This window comes from Lonchura striata, chromosome 4 (genome assembly GCF_050655825.1).
Source record: "Lonchura striata isolate lonStrDom1 chromosome 4, ASM5065582v1, whole genome shotgun sequence".
NCBI lineage: Eukaryota > Metazoa > Chordata > Aves > Passeriformes > Estrildidae > Lonchura > Lonchura striata.
In genome coordinates, this window is record NC_140706.1 from 4,305,084 (window position 1) to 4,327,987 (window position 22,904).

The window sequence follows — 22,904 nt, forward strand, 5'->3', positions numbered from 1 at the left end:
ACTTAGTAAATAGTGGGGAAAAAAAAAAAAAAAAGACAAATAAATTAACTACCTGGTTGCTTACATAGCCTCTCAGGAAACTTCCCCTTCAATGCTTTGGTGGAGACTGAGCATTTGAAGTGCAAAGGCAAAGGCTTCAAATCAAAGTTCTGGTAAATTGGCAGCTGCACTAATACACAGCCTTTTTATTTTCCTTTCCAAGCTGTCTGCTCCATCCAGCCCAGGAGTGGCACATCAAGGAAATTCCCACCCTCAAAAGTGTCTGTGTTCTTCACAAAACATGTTCTATTAAATACATCCACTCCAAACAAGCTATAATGCACCAGTAAAACACCTTTTATTTCACTAAAACCTTTTTCAACAATCTCCAGGGGCAGCTGTAATAAACCAGACACGTCTAGAGGATGAGTCAAGCAGGAACAGCTCCTGGAAGGGCCCTCCTTTTTTTAATCCATTGTCCAAAGGCATCAGTTTGGCACCTCATCCAGATAGCTAAGTGGGATGAAATTGTATATTAATTTTTTTTATTAATAGTTTTGGGTAGGAAAAATAGCTGAAGTTGCTGAATTTACAATAAACAAGCAGGGGGAATTACCTTGTGGTTTCTATCAAGTAAGAGCATGCATGTGGACCTTGCTGTGGCAAGAATATTAAGTGATGGTGACTTGACTGTGTATTTGATAACAAAGTCAATCAAAGTAATTAAGAAGTGAGGTATTTGGTGATTGAGTGCCCCTAAAGCTTGTGTTATTTAACAAGTCCATGCTTATCCACTGAAACTCAGGCTTCAGCAAGTACAGGCTGTTTCTTGCCATCTTTTAAAAACTAAGTTTTGGGTAAAGTCATAGGTTTGTAGTGCTGAATTCACTTTTATCCAGATTGCTTCTGCCATTGTGGAATTTGCTTATCTCTATGTTTATTTGACATAATCAGATCTTGCTGTGGTGCAGGCTGGCACACTCCCTGCTGCATTGTGGAATAGTATTGCTGCCTGACTGCTGATGATACAGGGCCGTATTTATGTAAGGTTTGAAATATTAAATTTAGGGTTATACATGATGTGTAGCATTATTTCTTTTAAAGAGAAAACTGTAATGCTCTCTGATATATATTTAATGTAGCAATAATTACATTTGTACTCTTGTGTTGATAGCAACACCCAAAACAATGTGCTGGACTCTATTTTATAAAAAAAGGAAAAAATATTTCCCTGGTTGTGTCTGTATCCTTCTCAGAAAAACAGGGCACTTTGCAACATCCAAATATTATCTCATCAGATTCTACTTAAAGACTAATTAACAGACACAGAGAATGGTTAAGTTTTAATTTTGCTGATTATATCTGCATTGTTCCCTTCCAGAGAAACTCAAAGACCTGCTTTATAGTTTGATGGCCTTTTCATGACACCCAGTCCCTTCAGTCACATATTTCTATCTGCAAAAAAAGCAAATGTTACATCTGAAGCCTTGGGACAAATTCCCATCGTGTTAATCACAAAATTTAAGGGCAGTCTTAAAAGCTACTTAGTTCCAATACAGGAAGGTGGCTCTTGCTAAACTTAATATCATTTACTAGTTTTTAAAGTCTGTAATTTCCACTCCTGTTAATGAATTCTAAATATTATCCTGCTTAGCTGTTGTTTCTGTTGAAGATGAAAGGGTTTTGTTTGATGTGTGCAAAGAAGTGACTACAGAAAATGGTAAATTAATTGGAAGATGTCATCTCAGGCGAATGTTTTTGACATGAGGGCTGTAAGGCTGTTAACAAACAGACCAACTCATTTGTCTCATCATGAAATGAAAACAAAAATCACAACATCATGATAAAATCTTGACTAGGAAATGCCTGCAAGACTCTTTGAAGCCTTGGGTTCTTTTCTTGCCTGGGCTTTGGCACTCTGATTTATGCAAGCCACGCTGCGCAGAACTGGAAGTGAAATAGGTTCTATGCAGAACAGATGGATCAGGGCTAAGGCAGGGATGTGCACTGCAGATGAGAACAGATTAATACCACAAGGGGAGACTGGAGGAAAATTGGGAAGATGGGGGCATTTGAACTAATTCATGAATAATTTCCAACTGATAGCTATGCCTTCAGGCACAGTGAATAATATCAAGGAAGCATATTTAAAACTTTATAAGCTTGTTTTAATGAAGATTTTAATAAAGAGCCGTGATTTTGGATGATTAAAAAGTATCCTGTATTTCCCCCATCCCAAAATGTACCTTAGTGATTTAAATATCATAGTGTGCACTGGGGTATGAATTGCTGTTTGGAAAATTCATGAAGCTGGCACAAAGCTTTTGGGAATGGGTTTTTTGGAAGAGCTGTCTGAGCTGGGAGAACATGCTCCTTCACTTGAATCCAAGCCACAGAGATGCAGCTCTGCTGTGTCTGGAGATGTGGTCTGATTTCTAGATCTCATTCAGATATCTCTCCAAGTCTTTATCTTCTCCAAATAGCCTTCAGTCTTAGAGGCTCAGACTTCCCAAAGCTGTGCCAGGGCAAGTAAATGTGGATTTAAAGATCTTCGAATGAGATCTTCAGATATATATTACAGAACAAGGTTTCAACAGTTATTTCACATCTCTAAGTTACTTTACTGTTACTAATGGATATCTTCCTCTGGGGCAGACAAACACATAGAAATAAAGAAATTCACCTGAAAATTAAAATTATTTTAATATGCACAAAATAATCAAAAACAATGAAGATATTTGAGAGATATATATAACTGCCCAGTATCAGTTTTGATTATGGGTTGAACAGTGTGATTCTGTGTGTTAGGACATCAAAAACCCTTCCTTTGGCCAAGCTCAGAGTATATGGATGAGCCTGTATTAATAATGGATATAGTTCATAAGAGGAAAAGGAAACTGAGAAGAGAAAATGTACGGATAAATGTCTGGATGTTTTGCATTCCCTATATGACTTCTCAGCAGCTAATTTTCAAGCTATAGAAGAGGATATGAAACATTTGACAGTGAAGGAAGATTCTGAGAAAAATCTAAAGAAGATGGGTAGTTCAGTTTGCTAGTAAGGAAATAATCTACATTGGTTTCTGTTCACCATCACAGAAGATGTATTATTCCTCTTGTAGAAAACTCTTTCATTTCAGGCAAAGCTTAATAAGACCAGAGAAAGGTGTGAAATGCCTCACTTGCTTAAAACTTCATTCTCATCCTGATGGTTTCATGATTTCATTGCAGGTTGCAAATCTGGCCTGTTCAATCTCCAATAATGAGGAAGGTGTGAAGTTAGTCCGTATGGCAGCCACACAGATTGATAGCCTGTGCCCACAGGTGAGTGAAGATCCCTGCCAAAAAGTACTTGAGAAGTCTTATTAGCACTTAAAAGCATTAGAAGAACAGCATAGCCTTGTCTTTTTCATGAGATTGTTGTCTGATTTCCATGAACTGTGACAAATGCATCCATATCTTGAGACCCTTCATATCAAGTGGGTTGTATCCTGTATTTTTAGCACAGTCTATACTCTATTTGCTCTTTCCATTACAAAAAAAAAAAAATTAAAAAATAAAAAATTACCACTCCTCCTCTAACAAATGGCTTTGACTAACAGGTAATTAATGCTGCACTCACATTGGCTGCCAGACCCCAGAGCAAAGTAGCCCAGGACAACATGGATGTGTTTAAGGACCAGTGGGAGAAACAGGTGCGAGTTCTCACCGAGGCTGTCGACGACATCACTTCAGTGGATGATTTCCTCTCTGTTTCAGGTACTGGGGTCAAGAGACTTTTTCAAAAATATACTCCTAAATTAAAGTATTGGGTCAGAGCAGATAAAAGCTATAATTACTAAAGCATCATGAATCCATTAGTCTGTCTGTATTAGAATGCTGATCTTCTGTACTCAGTAGGACCAACCACGCTGTGTTAATTAATCCCTGGTAGCAATGGTGTGCTCTTCACCTCCCAGAAAATAGCACATATTTGTGCTTCTATTCCTAGAGAAGCTTTGTTCCAACTCAGGCACAAAGTAGGATTTTGTCCACCTTCTAAAAATGTGTTTCAGACCTATTACAGGCTGAAAGTATTTGTAGAAATTGTTGGACTCTGTGTGCAGTTGTGGGCAAGAGGAAAGGTGGACTTTACAGAATCATGGGATGGTTTGGGTTGGGAGGATAAAGAAGGGATGGAGAAGAGAAGGACACTGACCCTGGAGCACAGTCTTTTCTCCATCCTCCTGGTAAAGTGCTCCAGCTTGTGGCAGAGTCTGTTGTTATAATTTGATGATAGCCAGTGAATGCTGTATTTGCAATGCTGGTGCATGGTGGGTTAATTTTTGCTGCAGAAAATTCATTTTCCTATTTTGCTTAGGAGGGTGAATTTTATTGTTGTGAGTAAGGACACAGAGTGTGCCAAGAGGGCTTTGCTTACTCGAATATCTCAGAAGAGCCAAACTTCATGAGACAGTCTGGCCAAAATGTTATGTTTCATTCTACATTATTTTCCTTGGTATTGCCTAAATTTTTTTTTTAAAAAGTTTATGAGAAAAAAAAAATATTGAAAGAAAAAATACTTATCCTTTAAAAAAAATCCTTTCTTTTCTTTTTTTGCCCTCTTTATCTTGTTTGATTGTATCCTGCTACCCTTATTAACAGGGAAGTGATTTGGTTTACTTAATTACACTCCTCTGTTCAACAGCCCTGCAAGTGTTTCCTGCAAACTATTGCAAAAAATGAAAATGAGCTCTCTGAATAGTAGGGTACTTCAGAATATTGATTTTTATTTCAGATTTGAAGCTGACAAACACTTTGTGGCAGAACTAGTTCTAAGAGAAAGGGATGACCAGGTTGTAAACTGCAAATCCCAGTCCATGTGCCAGAGTTGGAAATCTGCCTCAGTGGCCATTTTCTTCTTTGTTTGAGGACTTTGCTTACTCCAGGAGCTTGTGTCCATAAACCAGAAGTAATTTAAATGGATGATGGGCTTTTTCATTTCTTTTTCTCAAATCTTAATTCCTTCAAACAGAATTTTGACTTAGATCCAAACTTTCCAAGGCAGCTGAGAAGTATTATTTTTGTATTTTGTATTTTGTATTTTGTATTTTCCTTTTTCCTAATTCTTTGCATGAATATCCCTGTTAAACATGAGGAAACAGAAAGCCTGTTGCTCTTGCTGTAAAGCTTGTAAGCCTCAGCTTACACGGAGTATTTTTATTTTTGGATGTTAAACCACTGAAGCATTCAAAATGCCACTATCTGGTCAAATGTACCTCCTGAAATGACATCTTCTTCTCTGCATATTGACTGTCACATTTGTTGGTATGTTTTAATAATATGGTGGCTACCAGAAGAAAGGTGACCATAACTTCAAGATTTTATTTCATATTCCAAATGCATTGTCCAAATTCATATATAGCCTCTTGTTAGACAAAATTTGTTTGTGCTATGGTAAAAGCCAATTGGTGATGGTGAAATGGAACAGCAAAGACAAATTTTAACAAAGCACTTCATTTTCATTCTGAGTAGGGAGTGTTTTAAACAAAGAATTTTTCCTTGCAAGTTGCTCAGATTCACAGCTCAGGGGACTTTCAATTTCCATACAAAGTTGTTGCAGTGTAAAATTTGACATCATGTAAAACATTTCTGAAACCCTCAAATGATCTAACATCGGAATTTTTAACTGTGAAGATTAGTGAATCATTCATTTTAGTGGCAAAGGATAATTAACAAAAAACAGTTGGTGAACTGATTAATTTTGTTTTAGTACTACGACAAAGAACAGCATTTCCTTTTCAGTTCAGAGGTGTCTCTAGCAGAAAATCAAGTTGCTGTTTAGAGTCACTGTGTTTGGTCAAATATGAAATTCAGTCATGGTCTTGCTAAAATTATTTTTGACTCTGACTACAGAGAATAATGCCTGACCTAGTCAAAGTCTTCTTCATGCTTTCACATAATTTGTGTGTGAGAATACTACATAAATTCTGATACTGCAGCCTATGAGAGTAAATGGCCTGATCCAGAACAAGAAAAATAACACTGCATCTCCCAAGAATCCAATTAGGTGCTTGATATCACCCCCTCTGAGCAGAATCCCTGTTGTCATCTCTTGCTTCAGATTATGCAAAGTCACACATAATTATAAGGGTGTGTTACTAGAAATTTCCAGCTTATTCTCTGGCATAGATGGAGTGAGGGAGATGAACTGCTCATGCCCAGGTTTTTTGCTATCTACAAAGGCCATTTGCTGTTGTCTTTTCAATGTGATTTATTTCTTTTTTTCTCTGTCTTACTTAGGCAAAAATGAACCAAATGTAATAAACATTTATGGGAGAGTATAAATTCACCTTCAGAAAATTGGTCAACTGTTTATTAGAGAATCTACAAATTATTTGCCTGTTTTACCTTTTGCATTCATTTTAATTACAGTTTCATTTTGATAAAATTCAGTGTGATGATGGAAATTAATGTGACTGGTTTTCAGGGAATTACAGCAGAGGTAAGATGATGTAGCCCAGTCCTACTAAAGATAAATATCACACAGATTTTTGCTGTTATGTGCCAATATCACAGCAGGGCTTTTGTTTTGCAGCCTGGATAAAGGTAGATACCAATTTTTTAATATCCTGACATTTTCCCAAATGAGCAAGCTTTGCTGTGAGGAAGAGTGAAGCTGAAGGAGCTGTATTTTTAACCTGAATTCCAGAAAACCACATCCTGGAAGATGTGAACAAGTGTGTGATTGCCCTGCAAGAGGGGGATGTGGACACGCTGGACAGGACCGCGGGTGCCATCCGGGGCCGCGCAGCCCGAGTCATCCACATCATCAACGCAGAGATGGAGAACTACGAGACCGGGGTTTACACCGAGAAGGTGCTGGAAGCTACCAAGCTGCTCTCTGAAACTGGTGAGTTTGCTGAAATGCTGAAAGAATTGTTGAAGTGTGGGTCTCAGATTCAGTCAAAGAGAGAAACGGGGAGTTTATAGCCAGGCAGAAGCCTGGGAAAGAGCTGGGAAAGAATGTAAATAATTATTTATCTCTCTTGTTGTTCATATTGTTAATAGTTAAGTTCTATCACTGTGCATCAAGCACTCTGCACCAATGCTGTGGGTTGTTTTCACTTCAGGACCAATGGAGTTGGTCCTCACAAAGCTCTGTATGAAAGAGCAGTGTATTTTGAATAAAGCAGAGTTTTACTTTCAGCAACCTTCTGAGTGAGTCTTCTCATTCCCATCCTGCCTCGACAGCGACATTGAAGTACTCTTATTTAGTAATTTAAAACTTGCACTTGATTCTCTGAGTTCCATAACTCCGAGGCAAATCTGTTCTTGAAAATAAGACACAAACAAATAAATTCATGGCTGTGAGTATGTTTTTTATTTTCTACTCAGTGCTGTTGCAGAAGTCACACTGACAGGAGCCATATAAGAGAAGAAATGCAGTAACACATCAAGACTAGGCCACTACATCAAAGTTTCTATGATTTGAATAAATAATACACAGACTATTCTTCGGAGTTGATTGATTATGTATTATACATCTCTAGAAAATCACTGCGAACATTACTATTTGGTCTGAATGTACTTGTTGATGACTGAAGTGTTGCTAAACAAAACAACTTTTCATTGAAAAATACATGTAAGCAATAGAAAATGCACCACCTGATTGAAAAAATATAAAAGTCTGCTAGGTTGTATAAAAATACATAGATTATATAAAAATAGAAAAGTCTGCAAGATTGATAGAGTGAGAAGAAATATTCTTTTTTTTTTCCAATCTCTTTTTCCTTGCCAGAGCAGGGATTGGATTCATCTCAGTGTAGTTGATTAAGTCTCTGCTGGTCATTTTAAGGCCCTTTATATCAGCACTCTCAGGAATTCAGTGCAGGCAGTGCTGCCAAGTGCTCTCATCTGAAAGTGGCTTTGGGTGGTTTTGGGTGAATCATGCTCCAAATTTCATTGACTTCAAAGGCTGGGTCTCCACACAGTGATCAGGTGCCCTGGGAGGATAGAGGTGCACGAATTGTGGGTGTCTGGAACTGTCTGAGCTGATCCTCCCCTGCCTCATTGCACTTCTTCATCTGAGGTTAAAATCATCAAGATTATTTTAGAAGGAACAAATGAAAGTTGCACCAGTTCGGGACACATCAAATGTGACTTTTGGACCAAAAGCCCAGGAATTGCCCTGTGAGATAGAAAAGCAAAAATTTCTAGCTGTGCAGTCTCTGTGTTCACTTTGAGAAGAGGAATCAACAAAATAAGCTAAAAAACTGATTTGGGGATGATTAAATATTACTTGTGGTATTGTAGCCCCCAGCTTAATGTCAGCTGATTTTTACTACCCAACAAAAGATCAGTGGAATAAGTACTGTAAATTTAGCTTCTTTTTAAAAGTTTATGAGCTGGTTTTATGAATTCACAGAAGGAAAATAATCTTGCCAGTTTGACATGGTAAAATATTTTGTTGCACTCTTCTGTTAAAGTTGTCTTTTGGTTGAGGACGGACTTTGAAGAATTCTTCCTACCATTAAATTTTCTTTATTAAACAAAACAAAATGTATCTTCGAGCTTTATATTTAGCTAAAATTTATGACCCAAATTATATAAATTTTCTTATTAAAAATATTTCAATGGCAGGTATAAGGTGTCATTATATATGCAAATAATATGCACCATATTTAATTCACTTTTTGACATAACTTGAACTATATCTAAATGCTATGAACTGTAGACTGAGTGCATCTTGACAACCTCAATGTGTTGATGTTGGGATTCAATAGTTAAGAACAAGTCCCTGTTCCTCCAAGTCAAAGTTTTTACTAATTTTTTTATTCTATAAAGTGTAAATAAACTTGTGAATATTTAAGAAATAAAATATTATGTTTACAGTATTAAAAACTTTATATAATGTACAAATTGTGTAGCAGTAGTTCGGGGACAGAGTGGGCTCAAATCCAATGAAGCTGATGAAGCTTAAACAATTTCTTCCAGTTGTGAATGTAGATCATTAATATTAGAGCACAATTTCTATCTGCAGCTTTTCAGGCCATTTACAAAGGCATTGATTATGATTTCTGTATGATTAAAAGAAGTAAAATTAACTGATTCATTTCATCACCTTAAAATAAAGTGGTTAAAATGGAATTTAGTCCCCTTGTGCCATTTTGGAATCACCATCCTTGGAAGTGTTCAAAAACTCCGTGGATGTGGCACTTGGGAAGAGGGTACAGTGAACACAGTGGTGCTGGGGAAATGGTTGGACTCGATGGTCCAAGAGGTATTTTCCAACCTCAGAGACTCCATGATCTGGGTACCTGTGAATCCATGCATTTATTTCAATGTTCTTTCAGTTCCTCACCTCGAGTTCCTGCCCAGATTTTATCGAGCGCTCAGGAATGATGGCAGTGATTGATTTGGATTGATTTGGATTCAGGTTCCACCCACACATGTGCACATCAAAATGTCTGTGGACATCTCACTGTTTTCATCTTTATTCCTTCCTTTTTTTTTTTTTTAACTGACCTTAATTTAATTTTAAATTAAATGCTTTTGGAAGCTGGAAAAAAATGAGTTAAGTGATGATGAAAATGAAAAAAAGCAGATTACTGTTCTCTTATAATTATTTGTTTTTAATTGTCAACTCAGAAAAGTAAAACCTCTCTTGAGCCTTTTTTTCCAGACATTTCACTGTGGTCTGTGAGTACTGGGTTGGATCAACAGTGGAGAAATATGGATACAGTGTTTTGGAAAGACAAGCACCTTGCTAATGGTTTTGTTTTGTTGGGTTTTGTTTTTTTTTTTTTTTTTATGGGGAGGGGGGGGAAATGAATCTCTCATGAAAATTATGTTGATAGTTTCCAAGAAAGGGAAACTGCAAAGATTGCTTCAATAACCAGTCTCACCTCCAAATTTTATTTGTTTGTTGTTTTAATTTACAGCCATTGGAATATATGGGGTGGGGTTTTTATTGTTTCAGTGCTTTCTTGCCTGTGCTTGTCTAACAAACAGCCTTTAAAGCTAAGTGCTTGATGAAATCTGGATTAATTTCTCTGGCAGCAGTTTTAGGGAGTGACAGACTGGTTAAAGTCCTTTTAAAATAGAGAACTTTAATTTTCCTTTAAAAACCATCACAAAAATTTAGCTCTTGCTTGCTCATTTTCTTATAAATCCAAGATGAAACCTATAAAACCACAGAGTCAATGGGGCTTGCTGGGAACAAACACCAAAATCATTGATTTTGGTGGATGTTACTCATGCAGGAGTAAACCAGAGCTTCAAGGTTCAATTTTTTTTTTTTGTTGTTGATTAGTTGTTTTTTTTTGATTGGTGGTTTTTGATTGTTTCTTTATGGGGTTTTTTTTGTTTGTTTGTTTGGTTGGTTGAGTTATTTTAGGGTACCTCTGTTAAGTGTTATATTGGTATTCAGATTTGTAGAAAGCTGTGAAATCATCATGTTACAAGTTGTCAATAGGAAGGGAAACTAAAAGGGTGGAAAGGAAAAGAGAAGAAAGAAAAAGTTAAAGCAAGGATAAAGGCAAAAGGAAAGGGAAGGAAATAAGAGCAAATAGAGCAGAATTGCTGTTTGAATATTGAGGTCCCTCATCCTGCTCAGTGCCCAGAGTGACCAAGGCCAGCTGAGAGTTTCCCATTGCCTTCACCGAGGAGGAGGCTGAACTCAACAGTTACTTCCAAAGCTGTAAAAATTGAAGGCAAGAAGCCTGTGCTTCTAAACAGATGAAAATAATTGTCCCAAGAAAGAAATCAAGGAACAGGCAATGAGGCCAGGTCCTATTTTCCAAGATTTTTGAGGTTCAGGAAGGAGAAAAAGCTGTGGCATTCTTTAAAGGTCAAGAGGTTTGGATTTAGGCTGGGAAAACTGCAGTAGACTTTGCAGAGTTCTGATAAAAATTAGGGAATGAATGGGAAATGAAAGGGATAAGAGCAGAACAAGTAGGACCAGAACTGCCTGGGAAAGGCTGAAAGAATTTCCCAATTTTTTTTTTTTTGTTTTGTTTTTTTTTTTTTTTTTTTTCACTGGGCTGTCTGGAATCCATCCTGGAACAGCAAGTTCCAAACTACTTTGATTACTCCTGTGAAGGACACTGGAAATTTGAAATCGTCTGATTCACACCAGAAATTTGAGTTTCAGCTTTTAGCATGTTTTAAAAATATCCCAGTATCTTTGTAACTCACTGGTTTTAAGTAGGTCGCTCCGACTTCTCTTTTGACACAATTTGTTTTATTTTGTCTTTATCAGAATGGACTGAAGTTGAAAATCAGCACTACTGGCAATTCAGCAATAAGCCTGTGAGAGTTTTATCAGTGTGAGTAGGGCAAATTTTAAAGATATTTATCACTAGCAAAAGGCAGCTCAATGATGTTATCAAAGCTAATACTAAAATGTGGGAAAGATGGATTTTTCAGCAGGGATATGAAGGGAAACAAAATGTAGAAGCAAGAAGATGAATTTAAGCATAGTTGTAAGCAAAAAAAAACCCCATATTGAATCTGAGGGAGAGCTCAAAGATGTTAAATGGATCCTATTTAAAAAATAAATGATGTTAAATTCATGTTTTATGGGAGTTCAGGCAGTTATAGTAAAACTTATGGGTACCATCATCCTGAGTACATGAGATCATTTATCCAGGAGTTCTGATCAAATTATGATTTTTATTCTGCAAAGTACTGTAGCATTTTCTTTAAAGTTTTGCTAAACTGAAATCCAAAGGTCAAGGTGTCAACAACAACAACAAAAAAAAAGTAATGCATCATTAAAAAAAAGTATTTTACGAAAGAAACAGCTTCCACTACTGCTTGATTTGATCCAAAGAATTTTTAACCAGAGAAACTCTGATCAATATATAGAGGAATGCTCTAAGAAATCATTTAAAATTCATTATAAAGCAATTAAATGAGACATAAGAGATTAATAAATCACCACTGTAGCTCAAAGCTGAAATGCACCATGGTTGGTGTATGATGCATTCATTAACAGGTGAATAGGCAGCAACAAAATTTGCCATAAGGAAAATGCTGTTTGGGCTGGTCGGGAGAGAAAGACAAGACTAAAAGATATTTTTAGTTTATTTCTCTAGGTAAATAGAACAATTAAATCTATATTATCTGCATGGACAGAAAGGTTCTGAGCAAATTCACTGTTTCAGAAAAACAGTGACATTGAAATGGGCAGCTGAGAAATCATATTTTTTTCCATGCTCAGCAGCTTCACATGGATGCTGAAGGTGTTAGGCTCTGCTTATAGGAGGATATTCCCTGAATAACCCCAAGGAGATATTTCCACATTGTTCTCCACAACCTAAAGATCTTCCCGAAATGGAAGAAGGTCAAGAAAATGATTATGTAATCAAAGAAAATTCAAGGTTTAGCTGTGAATTAACTCAGTGAGAGTTTAAAAAACCACAGGGTTATCTATTTTGGATGTGCCAGACATCATGTATAATGAAGAGTGAGTTAATATAATAGAAGTGCCCATTTTCATAAACCAGTATTATTTAGTCACTGTTCAAATCTGTTCTCAAAAACATTTTGTGCTCTTAAAAGCCTTTTTTTTTTTTTTAATTAGGAGGGTGGTGTTGGAAGTAGGAAGGAATTTACCAGGTCTAAAAAATATAGGCAGAGAAATGGAGTCGATATCCATCCACCAACTCCAACAGAATATTTTGTGAATACAAGTGTGAATTGTCCAATAATGTTTTAAAATTAAAGCACTGGTATTCCTTGCATCCCCTTGCCTACACACACCTACATATTGATATACACAAACTTCTAGCTAAGCCAGGAAGGGTGGTTTGCTTTTTACATAACCTACTTGGTGTCCAACAGCATGAGACTGCTTTCTTGGGGGAATTTTCTGGAGAGTTGGCTTTCATTTGAAATATTGACTTGAAGGGTGTTCTGTTTAGCAGGAATAGTATTTTGGGGGTGCTCACTGTGTGTAGTCAGTCTTGCACAGGTAGAGGGGAGAGTGAGGCACAAATGTCCCTGCAGCTGACATCTGTTCTCCTCCTCTGTCCAATTTGAGATGGACCTGTCCTTAATTAGTGTCCTCCTGTGCTGGCCAGGATGCAAACAGCATTTACCTGGCTTCTGCCCTGACATTTATCTTTCTGTCAATGGCAGTTCAGTCAGGACAAAGTTTGAAGGTGAGATTTTCCCTCTGGTGTGTGTGTCCCTGTCTCCCAACACATGGTACCACAACTCCAGAAATGTCATTGATTTCTGAAATGTCCATCTCACCTGGGCTGCACATCAACAAATCCATTTCTTCCATTCCCACGACAATCTGCTGGGTTGCATAAACCCATAGATAAAGTTGGAGCCTTCTGGGAAGTGCCAGAAAACTTAACACAGTCTTGACACAGAAGACTTAGCACAGCCAAAGGATCAGGACTTGGCCATAAATTCAAGGAAGCCTGAGAACTTTGTTTTTATGGGCCTTGGCTAAATCAGTGTTTGGCAGTGAAGGCTGATTCTTCCTGAAAGTCTTGTGTTCACTGCAAACTGCTACAGGATCTCATTATTTTTCAGCTGACATACAGCTGATATTCATTATTTTACAGCTGACTTTTAACCATTTCATCAGTGTTAGACCAAGAGAGTTTGATACCCCAAACAGAGCTGGGGAATGGTCTGGAGCCCCAGGAGAGGCTGAGGGAGCTGGGAAGGGGCTCAGGATGGAGAAAAGGGGGATCAGGAGGGACCTTGTGGCTCTGCAGAGCTCCTGACAGGAGGGGACAGCCGGGGGGTCGGGCTCTGCTCCAGGGAACAGGGACAGGAGGAGAGGGAATGACTTTAGATTGGATATTTGGGAAAGTTTTCTTCAACCAAAGAGTTGTCCAGCCCTGGCACAGCTGCCCAGGGCAGTTTGGAGTCTCCATCCCTGGAGGGATTTTAAAGCCATGTGGATGTGGCACTTGGGGACAGGGGTCGCTGGTGGCCTTGGCAGTGCTGGGGGAATGGTTGGAAGGAATCTTTTCCAACTCAAACATTTCTGTGATTGTAAGATATGTTATGTAATGTTTCAGTAGACTTTTATAAAGCTTTTTCTTTTCAATTAGCAATATCATAGTCATGACTGAAATGTGAATTTTATGATATGAAACCAGGACTTAAAAACTTTCTGTGAAGTATTTAGAATCTTCTGAAAAAGAATGTAGAGTTCTTTTAGAAACAGACTTTGACAAACACTTTGAGCTGAATATGGTATCATATTTCATTCCTTATTCATCTGTCAAACAAAACAGAGAAACTGTGCTGTCTTTGACAGAGGATGTCAGATATCCATTAAGGATGATCTTTTAAATACTTGAACTTCCCAGTAGACTGTATTCTTTCTTCAGTTAAGTAAATTTTTAAAAAATAAAACAAAACAAAAAGAAGACAAAAAACAAGCCACCCAAACACAAAAACCAACAGAAGAAATTTCATCCCGAGCCCTGAAATTTTTAAGCTGTAACCTCTTAAATCTGGATAACGGCTGAGCTTTCTTCTAAAAGAGCATTTATTTTTTGTAGTGTAATGGATCATTCATATTTTTTTCTTTTTAGCCTCCCCTGATAACTTTAATTTTACACTCCTTAATGTCATTCTAGATAATTTTCTTGATCTATGTGACACAAACAACTATGATGTTCAGGAGAAGCACAGACATTTTCAGAGATCCTGAAACTTTTTGCAGTGTAATAGTCCAAACCTTTCATTCTTAAATAATCTTACCCACAACTGACCAGATTTTTAAAGCCATTTAAGGGCTACATAGATAAGGTGATTGGCCCTTAAATTATGTGTCTCTATCAACATGGCATAGGGAAAATCGTTTTTCTTAAGGATGGATACAAATGCTTAAACAAATACAGAGGTATGAGGGCCAGCCAGAGGGCACAGCTGGGTGCAGGAGAGCAATCACTTCTCTGCTGCTCAAATATCTGATTTGTCTGAGGACAGTCTGGCTCTAGGGAACAACCCCTGGTCTTTGAGAAGGGTGCTTCCCTTGGATCCAAATCCTTGGGTTCTAAAAAGAGTCAAGGATGTGCTTCTCTTTTCAAAATGAAACTCTAAGAAATAGCTCTGCTGGTGCTTTTCAAAAATTGTCTTCTGGCCAGAACAATGCCCCAAAGATGAAACACCTGGGAATCCTTCCGTTTCAGAGGCTGATTCAGAGCCAGAAGTGTGCCAGGATTTGGTGCACAAATGGGGTTAATTTGTGCCTAAACTTGGTTTTCTAAAGCAGACCTCTGGTCTAAGCCAAACACCTCCCTCTCTGTTCACTGGGCAGAGGAAAATCAGAATTTTATCCAGCTGAACCTGAGTCTTTAAAGTAGGGTAGGTGTGATTGTCTCATGGAAGCATCTACTGTTCTCTGCCTGGTATAAGGAAAGAGATTTAAATCTTTCAGGTGTATGATGTGAGACAAAACCAGACAAATTTCCTCGCTCCCATTGATGCTACTAAAAATTAGAAACCCATGCACCTGAAGGGTCTTTGACCTTTATTGCTTTTTTTGTTTTAATTTTTGTTTTAATTATCCCTTTCCACATTTCTGAACATTCACATCTACTTAAGATTCTGAGGAATTCAAGTTCCTAAATAATAAGGCCATAAAAGTACAATAAATCAGCAAGGCATTCATTTAATCTTGCATATTAATGAAACTTTTTGTTCTAATGCTACGAACAAGAACGCCCAAACATTTTTTAATTTCTACCTCAATAATTTTATTATGTAACCTAGCATTTCTCTGTCTATCAGGGATCTTATTGTTCCCGTATCACTAAACAAAATTTGCAGTGATGTTTCTAAGTACCAAAATCGCAGTACAAACTGATTGCCATAGGAGAAAAAGTCAACAGGGAATATATTTTTCGGAAACAGATAATTACTTGATAATTTTAATATGTAGGAGATATGGGTGGGTGGGAGAAAAACAAGAAGAGCTTTAGAGAAAATATTTTCTTTGTGGAACAGAGGAGTTCATAAAAAAAAAACAAGTTTGATCAAGGCATGAATACATACATGGTGATATGCTGGATTTCTATTATACATAAGCCAAAAAAACCCAGTATAATTCAAAAGAATTAATCAGTTGATAAAATGGAAGTAATCAACTTTTCCGATTCCAAATTTTTCTCCAGCAGCCATTCAACCTAGATTTTGTTGGCATTGGTCTTGCTTTCAGTGCCATTGGAAACTCATCCACAGAAAGGCTTTCAAATCTTTATTTTGTTGGAATGACAAGGTCATTGAATTAGAACTGTTGCTATTAACTTGGGACCTGATTCTGTCAACATTTATGCAGGTGCCTAATTAATTCATGTGGTTAGGCTGAGAGATTTTAATGGACCACATTTTTCAGTCTAAGCATATGTGTGACTGTTTTCAAAGCCACAGCTCAAACTAAGAAACCAATATTTAATTTTTCCCCAGAAGTATTGATTTGTTTCTGAATCTAAAATTTATAGCCAAGCTCGGTGCATAATAAATGAATCTGATGCATTTACAAGTTTTAGCTCCAGATTCAAATGCACACCTTTGCCTGAATTTTACTTGTGGTTCTTTCACCTTTGGCACACAAATATCCTTCTTTGTGTGCTAAATAATAGGGAAAAAAGACTGGAGGTTTTTTTCATGGAGCTCAATTACCTCACCTGGAGAATGATACATTTCTCAACTCAGTTTTCGATTTTCAAAAACTTCACTGTTTAAATGACCACATATGCTTTGAGAAGCAATAAGTAATAGCCTCCTATTAAAGGTGTTTTTTTCTTGCTTGTCCAATCAAAAGTAAGCACTGATGTAAAAATACAATTGGCAAGCAAGCAATTCAAAATACAGTTTAATATCTATTCCCATTCTGAAACAGCACATAATGTGCACGTGTGGTATTGTAAATGAGGGACTAAATTCTAGTCAGGTCTGCAAAATCAGAACTGGTCAGAGAAGCTTCCACACCCAGTGAAGGTAACAAATGTCAGGAATGAATACCTTATATTCAGGAATATGAATAAAGTGTAACTTTCCACCTTACAGCCATTAAAATTTAAATTTCCCTTGTTTTGTTCTAAGAATGTCACGTGTGGCCATGACAAAGTCCAGCTGTGTCGTGTCTGCTTCCCCTCCATCGCTGCCCTGTCAAGGGAAATATTGTAAAAGCTTGGTGCAACTTATTTCCACAAATCTGCTGCCTGTCCAGCATCTGCTGGTTATTAACAGATAATTAAACATTAATTGTGCCATGTCATGTTTCATTTTATTTCGGGGTACTGAAATTATGTTGAATATAGTATAAATATTCCTTCCTTTCTTTTCTGCCTTTACATGAACCTTTATATAAGGATTATATACCTTTATCTAAAATAAACCAGTGCTTCTTTTTTGTTTTTTTTTCAAATCCCTGGAATTTTTACCATTAATTTTTTTTGCATTCTCCAAAAATGGTTCAGAAATTGCTTTGACTTTTTTTTAAGAACTACTGGGTAAATCTTACTGTACTCTGTTAATTTGAACACATAGGTAAAAGATAAATTTCCTTATGCTTATGTAGATGTTCTTCAAACTGCCCATTCCTAATTCAGGCCTGTTGCACCTACTATTAATTATATCAAATAACTGACTTCCTCTGCTATTAAGAAATTTTGAACAGAAATTTAAGGTTCAATTTAATTTAACCCCAAATATTAGGGTTCTTTACCTCCTTTTTTGTTTTTTATTGTTGTCATTATTGCATCTCTAGTATTACTTGCTTTATCCCAACAACCCAAAATAAATTCTCGTTTATTCTTTAGGTTTATTTGTTTACATTGTATATTTAATGATTGCTTTTTGATATTCAGGCTTGAGACTTCCTTATGCAATCATATTAGTCTCCTACTACACTTTCAAGTGTTCTATTAATTAAGGTAATTTGATATATGCATTTATTAAATACTCTTTCCAAAACTTCCATCTCTCTCAAACTTCTTTTCTAATTAAAATATTTCCCCTCTGCCTGACAATGTTTTGTTAATGTTTATTTTTTTAAAGTCTGTTGTTGCTGTCACTTTTTTCCTGTTTCTCCAGTGTATCCCAGGAACTTACTGAACATCATCTGCATGGAAAATACAAATCTGTTCTTTCATCTGTCTATATGAACATAAATATATATATGTGTATATATATATATATAGTGATGTATAGACTAGATTTGAATCACTATAGGCCTTTAAAGGTTTCCTCATTTGCATCCAATGCATAATATTTAAATGTCAGAAACAGAAGGTTTGAGCTCGTGGTTGCTGCCACTTCTTCAAAATGTAAACTAGTCTTAAATCATGTTTTTTTTGTGGTTTTAGTTTAAGTCAGATGCTGTAAAATAAATTTAAGAACATTCAGTCAAGAAGAAATTGTGGTTTCCTATCACAGTAGAAGTTCCTGGGAAAGAATGTCATTGCTCTTGATGGAAATAACACTGGAAATTTCCCTTTGTATTCATCATATGGGTTCAAGTTGCCAATAAGTGTATTAAAAATAGGGAAAATATGGGCAAAAAAAGGTAATATTTTAATTAAAAAAATAGTAAATTCAGTGATACATGATCTGGATATCTAAATGCTAGAATAAAAGTGATATGAATATGATGAAAAGATGGATATCTATAAACTTAAACTTGACCCTAGTTCCTTAATTTCTTAAGAATTAATCCAATTCCATCTTTTTATCCAGCTTTCTAATGAAACATTGTTTATGTTTGTCCTCTGTGAGCATAGTCCTCCAATATTAATGTTAAAATTATGAAAAGTAAACAAGTACAGGAATGTAGGTGCAGTATAATCAGTGGGACCTGAAGTTCATGTTTGTAGGATTTGGGTTTCAGTAGTTAGAGGACTGATTTGAAGTGTTATTCTCCTGCAAACATGATGTGCAGGAAGTGATTATACCTTCAAAGGAATCCTCCATGAAACTTGAAGAACAGTCTCTTGCTACTTTAGGCAATGCTCTGAAACCGTTTACAAAAGTAAATAATAGATTTAGATTGTATATTAAATAAGTTCATACCACAGCTTATAATATTTTTAGCCAATATCTATGGCTATGTCTTGTGTTATAAACATGGTGATAGTGAAGAAACAGAAGATTCGTTTAGGTGTCTTCACAAAAGTACATCCTTGATTTTGCATTTTTTCCCTCATAAAATTATTATTATTTAGTATGAGCTAGAGTGTAAATTATGTAAATTAGCAGACATAAGGGCTACAGTTTGCTTTGATCACTTGATACAAATATTTGCTGTGCTCATTACAGGTTGTAAAGTTCTTAAATGAACTTTATCGCCTGCTCAGATATCTTGCAGCCTTTTAAAAGTTAGTAAAACACAGTTTTTGAAGAAAGTTTTCTATTCTTTCTTGCACAGTTGGAGGAGAGAATATAGAGGTGGTTATTTCCATGCTGTCAGATAAAGTGCCAGAGCTGTCCACGTGCAGGGCGGGTGCAAACCCACCCATGAGCCTCCCTGTGCCTGGCAATTTCCAGGGCAGCACGCGCCGTGCCTCCTGGAAACTATCCATGCCCCAGAGCAGCAGGAAAGCGTTCAGGAGAGAACACTTTCTCATCCTGCTGCCTCTCCTTGTGTTTCACCCAGTGATGCCACGTTTTGCTGAGCAAGTGGAGGTGGCCATTGAAGCCCTGAGTGCCAACGTGCCCCAGCCCTTCGAGGAGAACGAGTTCATCGACGCCTCCCGCCTGGTCTACGACGGAGTCCGGGACATCAGGAAAGCTGTCCTGATGATCAGGGTATGTAAAGCACCTGGGGAGTGGAAATTGGGATTTACAGGGAGGTGTCGTGGGTAAGAGCAATGCAAAAGTTCCTTGGAATCGGCCTCATGTTGTAATAAGGTTGAAAAGGTTGACATTGGAGCAGGCATGAAGCAGAAGTACATACAACAACAAAAGAATTAGTAAATAAAGAGATGAGGTTATTTAGTGGATGAATCACAATTAGTATGTTAATCAGCTAGAAGATTTGATCACAACTGCCAATAGATGCAAACTTCATTACTGTTTCCATAGTAATGGCATTAATTTGGCAAGCTCCTAAAGTTTGTATGGATTTTTGTTTGTTTGGGGTTTTTTCCCCATGTCTGTGTGCTGCCTGGGATGCGAGGTAGGTCTGGTAAAAATCTAAATGAATAAATTATCTTGCTGCTCCAGTCAGCTGCTGCAGGGATGGTTTTTAATGTTTACTGAAGTAAAAAACATGTTATTTCAGTGTTGACTAACCAGTTGATTTAATTTGCTTAGACATCTTTTAATAAAATAAACAAACAAATAAAAGACACCACAGAACAACATCATTATTGTGATAGTAGGTGTGTGTTGCTTTTCACTTTAGTCAGCAGACAAAGATTTTAGAAAGAAATACAGCAAACCAAACCTGGTTTGGACATCTCTTCAGCAACTGAAACTTTTATTCAAAACCCAAATTACCTTGAATCTGCCCTGATGAAAGCCATGTACAAGTAAAGGTATGGAGAAAATCACAGAGGAAACTGTTGAGGCAAATAACAGGGCTGAAGCATCAACTGATCCCTTTGAGCAAACAGGTAATGTGCATTTGTGGTTGTCAGTGTATTATGGCACTGATGTAAGACTTCAGGCAGTTGGAACCCTCCAAAATAGCTTCATTTTAGTAATCTGTCACTATGTATTAACATTTAGAGGAAAAGCTTTTGACAGGCATAATTTTGTTCTGCCAAACATAAATTCCGTTCTCATATCCAGTGCTCATCCCAGGTGGCCTGTATTATAGTCAGGGCTTGTGATGGGGCAAGCCCATCCTGTTCTCTGGGTTTGCAGCATTAGAGGATTCGCAGCCCTCCTGGAAGGGCAGGGAAATCTTTACTTGAATTATTCCCTGTGAGGGTGGTAGAGGCCTGGGAAGCTGTGGCTGCCCCTGGATCCCTGGAAGTGTCCAAGGCCAGGCTGGATGGGGCTTGGAGCCACCTGGGATGGTGGGAGGTGTCCCTGAACATGGCAGGGGTGGGACTGGACGAGCTTTAAAGTCCATGTTGACCCAAACCATTCCAGCATTCTGTGATTCTGGGAAATGAAAGAGCTGCATAGTGGAGGATCTCTATTTTCCCTGTGATTTTGCAGTTCCTTAATCTGTAACAACAGTTTCCAAACTTTTCTTAGGACAAGAAGAACTGCTTAGCACACTTCAATCTTTTCTAGTCATTTTGAACTGTGATTGTGGAATTGACTCAATCATCAGGTGGGATCTCCTACAAACCCAGGTTTCCCAATCCCCTACACAGAGTTCCAGCTTCCAGCAACCCCTTATACATCAGAGTTATCCCCAAGAGTTTGCCATGAGATGTCTTGAAAACATCTCCATCCTGGTGAGATGTTTCTAATTTTAAATTTTGAATTTTGAAGGCCTGATCACTTGTTTTGTCACTGCCTGATTCTTCTGTGTACCTGGAGAGCTGATCAGTCTTCAGGCTTTTCAGTCTCCTTAGGAAAATCCAAAGTTACTTTTCCCATTATATCACTATACTTTCCACCCATTGTATGATATGAGTTAATGAATTCTGTTTGCCCAGATTAGGAAGATTTATTTTTGCCTTCAGACAATTAACTTATTTATGGAGCTCAGTGTAATACTCCTTATCCAGGCAGAGAACTAAAGCACAGAAATGGACTCATTATCCACGTGAGTTAACTGGAAAAATCCACATATATAAGCTTACACAGACCAGAGTTTGCTGAATCAGAACCTTATTTGCTGTAGAAAAGAAAAATTTAGTTTCACTTTGAGATACTCTTTAACATTTCCATTTGAACATCTCACACTGCAATGGGATGTATAATTAAAGGGTGAGGCTATAAAAGCCTTTAGAATATTTTCATCTAATAATCTATCAAATATTATGCACCCTTTAATTCAGGTGGTAAAACTTCTTCAGAATTGCAAGAAAGGAAAAAAATCCAATCTTGCAAACTTTTTAGAGCATCTGACACAGTTATTTTCTGGCAGTGATTGTTCATGTGCAAGCCGTGAAAGATTGAATTTGTCTGAGATGAGTCCCCTCATTCCAGATAGTAAATAAAGCTGCCTTTTAAATTAATTTTGGTTGGTATTATTATTTTTAGTAAGCTGAAGGAAAGGGTGAATACTCTCTGTTCTATTTTTTCCTCCAAAGGGGAGAATTTATTGTCCCTCTGGAGGAGAAAGGAGATTCATTTTTTTCATTGAGGACTATTATTATTATCTATACAGAAGAAAAATATATATTCCACAAGTTAAGAAGTAGTATAAGTGAATTTAGGAGTATAATTATAGAAGCTAGAAATAAAATAGAAAATAATAACTTCGTTCCAACACCTTTCCTTTTATTGTGTAAGGATGAAATTGCACTTTGTGTTTTCACAGCTGCTTATGAAATTCTCTCAGTTATTGGCCAGAAACCCTCTCTACAGTCAGGAGGACTCACAATGGCACCTTTTCTCATTCTTATGCATCTCCAAGGCCAATTTATTAAAACTTACTTGTTTTAAACATGGCCTTTGCCATTAGCAACCTCTTCTTTAGAGGCATCTACATCAACCTGAGTGTTACATTTGTTTGGATCAGGAGTGCACTGTTGGAGCCAATGTCCCTCTTGCCATGTTTTAGTTCATGTTACAGAGTAGACTTTAAACATCTCTGAACTTCATTATTTGTGGGGGATGCCTGGAGATGCTCTCTGGAGGCATCTTAGAACCCAAGGGAATGGCTGGAGCTGTGTCAGGGGAGGTTTAGGCTGGATATCAGGAAAAGGTTCTCCACCCAGAGGGTGGTTGGGCACTGCAACAGGTCCCCAGGGAAGTGTTCACAGCACCAGGTGTTAAGATCTGGTTATTGAAATTGTTAGAGAGATGGCTCTGCCTGTGTTAAGATGCAAACGA

At 37.3% G+C, this 22,904-nt stretch overlaps 1 protein-coding gene across 3 annotated transcripts in view; it reads left to right on the plus strand.

Annotated features, from left to right (window-relative positions):
• The window catches only part of CTNNA2 (catenin alpha 2), a 475,172-nt gene that overhangs the window by 409,774 nt on the left and 42,494 nt on the right, over window positions 1-22,904 (plus strand). For all 3 annotated transcript variants that reach the window (XM_021535749.4, XM_085578480.1, XM_021535753.4), the window contains exons 10-13: window positions 3,210-3,302; window positions 3,581-3,737; window positions 6,670-6,870; window positions 19,597-19,748. In XM_021535749.4, the coding sequence (XP_021391424.1) occupies window positions 3,210-3,302; window positions 3,581-3,737; window positions 6,670-6,870; window positions 19,597-19,748 (603 nt within the window). The remainder of the gene's footprint in view (window positions 1-3,209; window positions 3,303-3,580; window positions 3,738-6,669; window positions 6,871-19,596; window positions 19,749-22,904) is intronic.